Here is a 12,035-nt window from a genome sequence, read left to right as displayed (position 1 = left end):
TCTTAGTTCACATTATACATCATAACAATACTGGTGTCTTCAAAGGCGAACGTGGACGATATGTTCATCTCCTTACATATACATTTGCTATAACGCTTTAGAACAAAGGATCACATCTTTATTTAATTTCTCTTCCACCATAAGTTGGGATGTAGGATCAAAAATAGGCATAAAGTCCCTTCATACAAAGTTATTAATTTTAGGTGGTAAGGGCAGATAGAGTGGGGCTGGTAATAATTTGTACCATATTTGTCATGATATTAACACTTTATTACAAAACTCTCATGTAACAAACATTCATATTATAGACTATGGAGAATGCGTCTCAACATGATCCAAAAACAAAAATTCTGTAGCAGGCTCCAATGGTTGCTGCTGCTCCATTTTTTTAACCTATGGTTTCAAAATTTCGCATTTTTTGGATGTATATATATTGTGTCCCAGGTAGTGATGAGCGAATATACTCGTTACTCGAGCATGCCACATGTACTTATGCTGGCTAACAGATGTAAATCATTCAGCTGCGGCAAGAAAAACTAAATCTCCGAGCACTAAAATGTACTCGGAGGACACCCGAGCATGCTCGAGAAATCTCAAGTAACGAGTTTATTCGCTCATCACTAGTCCCAGACTAATATATGGTCAGTGTGACTGCTGCTAGCAATTGCTAGTTATGCTACTGATGATATAGACAGGTTAGTAGGATTGACTTTAACTTTTTCTATTATACATACTGTATATTTTTTATGTTAGAGGTTTTTTTCATTGTTATTTAGTTTGTTAGAGTTCATTTTATATTTACATTTTTTCTCAATTTCATAAATATATATTTATTTTGTGATGATTTATTTATTTACTTAACTTTTTGCACAGTTAAAGAGTAAAAGTTGTTTGTAAGTTTTAATCCTTATTTTTAGCATTCTCCAGAACATATAATACAGGTCCTTCTCAAAAAATTAGCATATAGTGTTAAATTTCATTATTTACCATAATGTAATGATTACAATTAAACTTTCATATATTATAGATTCATTATCCACCAACTGAAATTTGTCAGGTCTTTTATTGTTTTAATACTGATGATTTTGGCATACAACTCCTGATAACCCAAAAAACCTGTCTCAATAAATTAGCATATCAAGAAAAGGTTCTCTAAACGACCTATTACCCTAATCTTCTGAATCAACTAATTAACTCTAAACACATGCAAAAGATACCTGAGGCTTTTAAAAACTCCCTGCCTGGTTCAATACTCAAAACCCCCATCATGGGTAAGACTAGCGACCTGACAGATGTCAAGAAGGCCATCATTGACACCCTCAAGCAAGAGGGTAAGACCCAGAAAGAAATTTCTCAACAAATAGGCTGTTCCCAGAGTGCTGTATCAAGGCACCTCAATGGTAAGTCTGTTGGAAGGAAACAATGTGGCAGAAAACGCTGTACAACGAGAAGAGGTGACCGGACCCTGAGGAAGATTGTGGAGAAGGACCGATTCCAGACCTTGGGGAACCTGAGGAAGCAGTGGACTGAGTCTGGTGTGGAAACATCCAGAGCCACCGTGCACAGGCGTGTGCAGGAAATGGGCTACAGGTGCCGCATTCCCCAGGTAAAGCCACTTTTGAACCATAAACAGCGGCAGAAGCGCCTGACCTGGGCTACAGAGAAGCAGCACTGGACTGTTGCTAAGTGGTCCCAAGTACTTTTTTCTGATGAAAGCAAATTTTGCATGTCATTCGGAAATCAAGGTGCCAGAGTCTGGAGGAAGACTGGGGAGAAGGAAATGCCAAAATGCCTGAAGTCCAGTGTCAAGTACCCACAGTCAGTGATGGTGTGGGGTGCCATGTCAGCTGCTGGTGTTGGTCCACTGTGTTTCATCAAGGGCAGGGTCAATGCAGCTAGCTATCAGGAGATTTTGGAGCACTTCATGCTTCCATCGGCTGAAATGCTTTATGGAGATGAAGATTTCATTTTTCAGCACGACCTGGCACCTGCTCACAGTGCCAAAACCACTGGTAAATGGTTTACTGACCATGGTATTACTGTGCTCAATTGGCCTGCCAACTCTCCTGACCTGAACCCCATAGAGAATCTGTGGGATATTGTGAAGAGAAAGTTGAGAGACGCAAGACCCAACACTCTGGATGAGCTTAAGGCCGCTATTGAAGCATCCTGGGCCTCCATAACATCTCAGCAGTGTCACAGGCTGATTGCCTCCATGCCACGCCGCATTGAAGCAGTCATTTCTGCCAAAGGATTCCCGACCAAGTATTGAGTGCATAACTGAAAATTATTATTTGATGTTTTTTTTGTTTGTTATTAAAAAACACTTTTATTTGATTGGACGGGTGAAATATGCTAATTTATTGAGACAGGTTTTTTGGGTTATCAGGAGTTGTAGGCCAAAATCATCAGTATTAAAACAATAAAAGACCTGACAAATTTCAGTTGGTGGATAATGAATCTATAATGAAAGTTTAATTGTAATCATTACATTATGGTAAATAATGAAATTTAACACTATATGCTAATTTTTTGAGAAGGACCTGTATGCGATAGGGGAGTTTGAGTGGGGTTAGGCTTTAACCGTTGTATGACACTTACTACTTATGTACACGCTGTGTAGTGCTGTCTTACAGAACTATTGCAGATACGGTCTATTGTGCACTGAAAGGAAGGGCTGAACAGACCTGTCAAGTGACATTTTTATTCCCTTATTCTGTGTCTTCTTTAATAAGATGCATATTGTTCAGAGCCAAAGTAATGAATCATTCAGTGCCATACCAACTTAATCAGCTTTTTCTTTAAGGTGTGTCTTACAATAGAACATTCTTTTGGTATGTTCCAGACATTTTATCCCTTTGCCTAACGAAAAAAGCCACACTCTTAGTCCTTTACTAGTGCTCTACAGTATAAATGTACAGTCAAAAACACACCTTGATTTGAGTCTTAGGTAGTGTCAGATGTAAAAAAAAAATAAAAAAGTGTAAAATAAGTATCAAACCTAAAACTGAAAGGTTTTTTAACTTCAACAAGTACTTATTCTTTGCTTATAATCTCAGCTGCTTGTACTCCAAACTCCTGTTTCCAGGTAACATAGCTACAGGAAGGGGCCAAGCTGAGGGCTATTATTACCGCAAGGGGCTATGATGGAGGACATCTTTACAAGGATGGGGCAAGGATGGATGACATTATTATAGGGCGGTAAAAATTAGTACAGGATAGGGTCCAGCATGGGGACATCATCATGGGGAACATTATTGCAGGACGGGGGAAAGTTAGCAGCCAGGACAGAGGACATTATTGTATTATGTGGTCAGAATGGGGGACATTGCTACAGGAAGGGGCCAGGATGGAGGACATGATTACGAGAAGGGACAAGGATGGAGGACATTATTACCGGATTGGGGAACATTTTTACAGGATGAGGCATATTATTACATGATGGGGCCCAGGACGGGAGACATTTTTACAGGAAGAGGCCAGGACAAGAGACATTATTACATGATGGGTTCCAGGAAGGGGGAAATATACCAGGATAGGATGCAGGACAGGCAACATTATTATAGAAAGATGACAGGATAGATGTCATTATTGCCAGATCATATCTGGGTGAAGTGTCACTGGATGAGCTGCTGATAATAGAATTCCACGGATATTTTCCTTAGACACTTTATTGTAACAGGTTTACAAAGTCAACACGTTTCGAGGTCAACGCAGGACCTCTTCATCGGGACAAAAACCTAGTGGATCCTTGTAGTAGATGAATTTATTTTATATGAATTATTATTTTTTTGTTGTTTCTCAGTAATTTCAGCTCAATGTTTTTATATCCTAATGCATTTACTTTTAAAATAAGTCAGATGATTTTGTTTTTCATTTTAATCTTTTTTTAATATGATGAACTCTAACATTATCATGTGCCTGTTTGGCGGGGTTTTTTTTCTTTCAAAAGAGCGACCACATATAAAATAAGTTCATCTACTACAAGGATCCACTAGGTTTTTGTCCTGATGAAGAGGTCCTGCGTTGTCCTCGAAATGTGTTGACTTTGTAAACCTGTTAAAATAAAGTGTCTAAGGAAAATATTATTATTATTATTATTATTATTATTATAATATCCGTAGAATTCTATTATCAGCAGCACATACAGTGCACTTCACCCGGATATTTTCTTTCTCGTCCTTTAGTCTCGTGCCTTGCAGCAGCTGATCTATGTGTTTGTTACATGTTACTTTGTTGCAACACCACCAGGTGAGCTGATCCATGTTGATTTATGTGTTGTTTTAGCATTTATATCCCTATCGTGCGCTCTTCCTTTTCCCAGTTTGCCTTACTATTATTACTAGATGGAGGACATTATGACAGATTAGGGGCCAGAATGGAGTTCATTATTATAGGGGCCTATACAACTGGCCTACATGCTGGTGTGATTGCCGGTCTAAATTTTGCATCAGGGCACATAGGAATCTAGGTACACCACTGCTTTTGAACAAAATATCTTGGTAAAGTCTGCATCTGTATGTAATGATTCTCCAAATACTCCCTCCCTTCTCAACTAACACAGTGATACAACCCCAACCCAGGATTTCCTGTAAAAATCCATGCATATTTGAAGACCGCCTGTCCGGCCAAATTGACATTATAAACTAATCACCTAGCGCTGTAGGGGATAGGGGATAAAGCTTGTGTAAAAATCGTATCTCTAATCGCTGCCTCTATTCTGCAGAAACTGAAGTTTAATCAAACTTGGTGTGAAACTGGCTTAGTGAACTGTTCTGCCCACTAGTTTTGCATGCATCTACCTCCCTCACTGGCGATTGACAGCTAGGTACAGCTGTTAATGACCATTGAGGAAGGCAGAGATGTGCAAAAAAAAGGGGTGTATGGTGAACAAAGTACCCTGTATGGAGAGAAAAATAGAAGGAAATCAGCTCACCACATTGTCAAGATGCAGGCAGGGAGTCTCGAATGGAAAGGCCTGGAAGAGGCAAAGATTCAAATGAAAGGAGGGGTGGTATTCTAGCGAGACAAACAGTCAAATTCAAGAAAAACTTTAATTGTCAAAAATTAAAAATGTTGTAATGGTAGAACCACCAGCTGCACACTAACTAACGTGTTTCAAATTAAGAAATCAACCACGATTAAGGTTTCTTAAGTCAAAATGCGTTGGTTAATGTACCGCTGGTGGTTCTACCATCACAATATATTTAATTTTTGACTAATAATGTTAACCTCAGATTTTATGATATTTGTCTCACTGGAATACCACTCCTCCTTTTATTTGAAGTACCCTATAGAATATTAGATTAAAAGTCAGTTTTTGCAGAATGGAGGCAGCGATTAGATGGCTAGCGGTGCAATTTTTATGTGGGCCTTGATGCCTACAAGGCTATGAAGCCGATTCATAAAAGCTGTTACACCAGAAACCGGTTGTAATTACAATTATATAAGAATAGGCTTCATCATTCATTCAGTAGTACATATCTTACCAGAGTTGTCCAAGTTGCTTTTCCTCCATGAGCTCCCACAATGTACATGAACAGAAGAATGGTTGTGCATACGAATAAAGTGACAGAAACAAACATGACCCATCCTTGAAGTATTGCAAGAGGATACACTCTAGTAGAAGCTACCAAAATCCATACCAGACCACCGAAAACCTGCAATGAAATAAAATGAAGATTTTATAGCCTCTAAATGTATAGTATAAATGTAAAGATATCATTGACATAAAAATGACGATGCTGTCAGTGATCCTAGCTGCATATGCTAATGCATATAGCAGAAACAGGATATGATATCTTGCTCTCATGTAATACATCGAATATTAAAGAGGTTGTCCACTATTTTAGCATTGATGACCTACCCTTAGTAGATAGGACATCAATGTCTGATCCGTTGGGGTCTGACACACAGCACCCTCACCAAACAGCTGGTCTCGGTGTCCACGATGGCACCTAGAACAGCTGATCAGCAGGGTGTTAGGTGTCAAACCCCTACCTGTCCAAAGCATGGGTCATCAATGTTACAGCAGTGGACAACCTTTTTAAGACATGCTAAATTAACAGTCATTGTAAACAGGGCCGTATTTGCCACTAGGCACTTGAGGGCATGTGCCAAGGGCACCAGGATGTGGGGGGCGGCACCTGCCCTACCACCCACCTCCCCACCTTTTTGAAGCCATCATACTCACCCTCCACCAGCAGTGCCTGTAACTCCGATGGTCTCAGCGCCAGCCGCTCTTCCTGTGCTCAGCGGTCACGTGGTACCACTCATTAAGATGATGAATATGGACGTGTCTCCACTCACAATGTCTTCCTAGGTGGCTGAATTCTGCCACCCCCCAGACTGAGAGTCGGCTGTTCTCTGTGCTGACTGTCAAGCAGACAGCTGGCACAGAGAAGCTATAGCGTGCCGGCTCTGTCCTGCTTCCTGCCCGTGCTTCCTCTCACACAGACATCAGTGCCGCTGGATGACAACATGTGTTGTGTGGGAGAGGGGTAGCATTGATGGTGACCACCCGGATAGGATGAGGCAATTTTTCGACCGTGAACCCGGCCGTGTGCGCAAACTCCTCATCAATGAGATTAGTGGCCGAACCACTATCCACAAAAACAGTGATTGCCAGCTCTCTGCCAGCGACCATAACTCTGGCAGGGAGCATACATTGAGAGAAAACCATGGAGGATATGCATAAGCTCAGATTGGCCTCCTCCACACCGTCTGAGCTTAGAAGTTTTCCGCCGTTGCGCTTTTCTTAGAAAACAGAGGACAAGCATTTACATAATGCCCCTTTTTACCACAGCAAAAACAGGCTCCCTGCTTCCTAAGCGAGGGGGCTTGCTGACGTGACACCCCTGCGATTTGCATAGGCTCCGTGGGCTCACCTGCAGCAACCTCAAGTGCACCTGTGACCTCCCCCATAGGCGGCGTCTCTAGCGCCCCCTGACGCAAACAGCGATCAATGCGGACAACAAGACTCCTGGTAGACTCTAGAGAAGCAGGAGTCTCATACATCAGGAGGGCTTGTTTAACCCTTCTCGAAACCCCATATACAAACTGACTCCACAGCGCCGGGTCATTCCATTGTGTGTCCACAGCCCAGCAGCAAAATTCAGAACATTAATCCTCCGCCATTCGCTCCCCCTGGCGGAGAGCGCGTATTTTAGATTCTGCTAGAGCCAATCTGTCAGGATCATCATATATGAGTCCAAGAGCAGAAAAAAAACTCTCCACTGAGTTAAATGCAGCTGAATCAGAAGGTAATGAAAATGCCCATGCTTGAGGATCTCCATTCAGTAATGACAAAACCAAGCCCACACGCTGAGCCTCATTACCTGAAGAAAGCGGGCGCATATGAAAATATAATTTGCAAGCTTCACGGAAAACAACAAATTTACTGCGTTCCCCAGCAAACCTCTCAGGTAAAGGGATTTTTGGCTTTGCAACTCTACCTGCAGTTTCCACTTGCACATTAGATACTACTAGACCCTGTTGCTGAACCGCCCCCTTCAATTCAGTGACCTGTAAGGACAGCGCCTCCAACTGGCGAGTTATGGAAGTCATGGGATCCATGACATAAAAAAACCTTTCCTTTTTTTTTTTTCTTTTTGGGCCGATTATAATGTCACGGGAGTACTGGGTAGACTTAGGCTGGTTACCCGGGCCCCTGCGATATCCCTCAGGCTAGGGAAACCCTGTCTGACCCTTTCCCAGAAGTTACACTAAAGGTGTGCATGTCTGGGTCGCCAGGCCTGACCCTGTCTCCAGTTTCAGCCCTAAGCTGAAACCACCACCCGCCACCCAGTGAAGAGACCACACACCAATCCCTACAGAAAGCACAGACAGGGAAAACTGAAAAACGCACCACGCCGCAGACACACAGGAATACACTATAATGTGCACAGGGCAAAACAAATACAAATATAGGAAGGAGGAATATGACAAAGGATAATACACCACCAGATACGATATTCCTACAACAAGACCACCACTCCAGACCGGAATCGCTAGGCACAAAGCACAAGCTATAATCGGTGACGCCCAAAGTCCAGCACGACTATTTAAAGGCCGTGGGCGTGACCCAGCCTCCAACCAAATTACCAGCTAGATTAACCCCGAGCAAGCTGGATAATGTCTAGCCGACGCCACTGAGCATGTAGTGGACGTATGTGGAATTACCGCTGTCTGTCGGACGCCCTAGTGTGAACAGCGTCCGACATGACAGGGGCGCTAAATGAATTCTTGCCCCGGGTGCCAGAAAACCTAGATACACCTCTGCCGGTATGCTACTGCGAGCGATGATTACCGGGTCCGGTGGAGAGAAGTCTGTGCACAGTGCAGCACAGACAGTGAGGCAGGGACTGAGGGTATGCAAAGAGAGAGAATGGAGACCCGGAGACTGCCTGTCCCAGTCTACGCCATAGCCTGGAGCCCTCATTATCATAGGAATATATCAGTTAATAAATTGTTTTTCTAAAGCTTTATACTGTAGTTTTAGGTCAAGGAGTGATGGTTAGGGATGAGCTAGCAAGGTGCAGGGACAGGTAGTGATGGCTACTTGCGGACATGTGCGGCACTTGCAGTTTTGCCCTTGTGGTGAGACAAAATAACACTGCTAGCAGCATTTTTTTCCATTGCTGCAAGTATCACATTTGCCGGATCGTTGCAAAACCGCAAGTGCTGCACATGTCCGCAAGTCCCATAAGGGAATCAATGAGGCCGAATGCAGTGTTGCCGTAAGTGATCCGTTACGCAGCAGATGCGGAAAAACTGTCGGATCCGCTGCAATATACTACTTTCACCTCAGCAATTTTTGTCAGTCACTGCCGATAGTGTCATACTCAACAATGGGGGAGGCAGCACTAAAGGTGCCTAGGGCAGCAGAAACTCTAAATATGGCCCTGATTGTAAATAACACAATGAAATATAATCCTAATGAAAGGGAATCTGTCAGTAGGGTCAACCCTTCTAATCCATCTATATGGGCATGTAGGTCATAGGAAGCTGAATAAAATGATAACTTGATATCTGTGATATAATGTTTATTCCCGAAAAATCCACATTTTTATTAAAATGTAAATGAGTTGTTAAGATGCATCTATCGATTGCTGAGAATTTGGAGTGCTTATTTTAAAATGAAAGGTGGCGTTACCAGTGTGAGACATATAGATCAGGAGAGCAGACTGTCAGTCGTTACATGTCACACTGGTAATGCCTCCTTTTATTTAAAATAAGCTCTGGAGGCAGAATTTCAGGGAGATCAGTGTCCGATCCAAAGATTTAGACAGCTTATTTACATATTAAGAAAAACTTGTTTTCTCTGCAATAAAACATTGGATTTCAGATATTAAAATATAATTTCATCTCAACTTCCTATGACCTACATGTCCATATAGATGGATTAGGGGGGTTGATCCTACTGACTGATTCCCTGCAAGATATATTGTCAGTTAATAAACTGTTATGGAAGTTGGTTGTGAATGCTAACAACAAATACAAATACAATTAGTCAAAAATTAACTTTTAAACTGAAACTGGTTTCTCAAGTTAATAGGGAACCAGTTAATTTTTAACCAAACAAGATCTGCCACCATGAAATTATGATTTTAAATCAATTCTATTCTAATTCTAGATCTAGTTGCCGTTTATTCGGATTGATATGCAGTCTGCATGATAATATTATATAATTATCTATGTCAGAAGAAGTTTTTGTGGAGATCCTCTGCGCTGCTGAGTTATTGAAGACGTCAATCCAAGAGTTTATTTAATAAATATATTTGTGGTTTTATTATTCTACACATTTCGAAGTTACAAGCACTTCCTCTTCAGGAGTAAACCACATGTAACTTGAAAAATATAGAGATGGATTTTTATATAGACTTCTATATAAAGTCATTTAGGATATAGTGGTTCGTGTTTTGTTCGTTTCTTTTTATTAATGATAAACTATAATAGTTATAGCCAGATATTTCATCAGTATTTAGAATTTCTCGGTCTATATATAGTGTTATTTGTCTGTAAAAAATTTTATTCATATATTTATTATAAAATTCAATTATATATATTTATAAATTTAAGTATGAAGTGTCCATGATCTATTTTGCTGAAACCAATGTTTTACATGTTCAGCTCAAGAAACTTAAAACTATATATACATATACGGTATATTGGCGAAGTAGATCATGGACAAAAAACTATGATGGAATTAAACTGTGGAAAATGAAAGAAAGGACAATACGAAATAGGAATGAAATAGAATTTAATATATTTCTTACTTAAATTATTTTGGTAGGTGATTGGAAGTCTATAGTGACACCAGGAGCTTTATCACCACATACACTGTATGCACCTTGCAAATGCGATGTGAACAGTACCCTGAAGCAATATTGCCAAAATGTTGATGTATAAATATTAATGTTTTATCCACAGAAAAAAGATAGTTTTCTCACATTGTACCATTTAAATACATGGGTATTACACCTATGTAATATGAATGACTTAAATACAGACATCATATAGATGAAATATGCACTTGTCACGAGGATTTCCCTATATAAACAGTATCCACCACCCTTGTGCTCTTTAATAGCACACCTGCAACCTCTTCATAAGAGCACAGCTTCCCCAAACACCTAAGAAAATGTCTATATAGTTATCTCAGGCAGTATGCTAATTGACGCTGAACAGTCCGATGGGTGTCTCCAGACTATGCTTGGTGCCTCCTCTGTCCCCACAATTGCAGTCTATCCTACCTTGATTGACAAGGTTGACGCCATCATCACAGCCTGCTGCGTCTGCGCAGCTACTATTACTTGTTGTGAAGACGCAAGAGTTGACTTAGGACAGGGGTGGAGAACCTCAGGCCCCAGGGCCATTTACGGGCCTCGATGACCTTTTATCAGGCCCCCGGGCAGATTCTTAGGGACCGCATTCTTGGGCAGGGAGGTGTATTTTGATTGCCACAAGCTCATTAATTTCTTCTTGCTCTGTTAGCACACGCACGCAGTGTTCACTACTGAACATTGAAGGGCATGCAATGAAAGATTACATCCTGTGACACCAGTGCCAGAGTCAGGATGTACTTTGTGGGCGGAGTTTGTACGGCCCCCGAAGGATGGGATAAATATCCAAGTGGCCCTTAGCAGAAAAAAGATTCCTCGCAACTGACTTAGGAGAAGAAATAATAATCTTGGCGAGATGGCAATTGCCTAGCCAGAGGAAGAACCGAACACACTTTAGAGATGACCATAGGCACCGAATATCATACAGTGGAAGTCAATTATAAAATGCATTTTCTTAGGTATTGAGGGCAACTTGGCTTTTATGAAGAGATTGCAAGATTGATATTAAAGGTGGATGAAAGGTTCTGGATTTACTTTATATTGGGAAAACCTGGTGACCTGTACCCTTCAAGGTAAATTAGAATCTGCTGAAGCAGAGACAGAGAATAAACAGTAATACACATGGTCCTGCATTCTGCATATAATATTAAAATGCAAGAAGTTTCTACTTTTTCATAAATAAAGTAACCTCAATTGAGTGAAATTCTAGATTTTTTTTCTATGACATAAAGTTTGCTTTCTCTGGCTGGAATGTTGGCAGGAATAAACCTTAGTGTTTGTGCCAACAGGATTCTTTATTTGGGAGGGGGAATCTCAAATTGTTTTAGGGATTAAAGTGCCTATAAAAAGTAAGGTCCCAGAAATAGTATAGAAAAAAAAAAAGAAGAGGGGAAAAAAACCATGGATAAGCCAGGTGACATGAAGCAGAATTACCTGTGGCAATACATTTCTGTCTCCCAAATCATAACATTATGGACATGAAATTACTTGTACTAAAAGGCAACTTCAAATCGCAGAAAGACAGGAGAGTCTGGGAATATAAACTGATGACGACCTTTGACACTCTAACTGCAGGAATGAATGTGTCACATGGATTTATGTCTTTTTACATTAACTAAGGAACCTGCCCATCAGACCATGTGGGGTCATCACAACAGAGACCCTAATCACAATAAAACAATCCTTATCTAA

At 40.9% G+C, this 12,035-nt stretch overlaps 1 protein-coding gene across 1 annotated transcript in view; it reads right to left on the bottom strand.

The window, feature by feature from the left end:
• Positions 1-12,035, bottom strand: part of MAL (mal, T cell differentiation protein (MAL blood group)) — a 106,579-nt gene that overhangs the window by 46,523 nt on the left and 48,021 nt on the right. Inside the window, exon 2 of the mRNA XM_077282891.1 lies at positions 5,490-5,660. Within this exon, the coding sequence (XP_077139006.1) occupies positions 5,490-5,660 (171 nt within the window). The remainder of the gene's footprint in view (positions 1-5,489; positions 5,661-12,035) is intronic.

Source organism: Ranitomeya variabilis, chromosome 2, assembly GCF_051348905.1.
Source record: "Ranitomeya variabilis isolate aRanVar5 chromosome 2, aRanVar5.hap1, whole genome shotgun sequence".
NCBI classification, from domain to species: Eukaryota; Metazoa; Chordata; class Amphibia; order Anura; family Dendrobatidae; genus Ranitomeya; species Ranitomeya variabilis.
The sequence above is the reverse complement of the archived record's forward strand: the minus strand, read 5'-3'. Positions and strand labels throughout refer to the sequence as shown.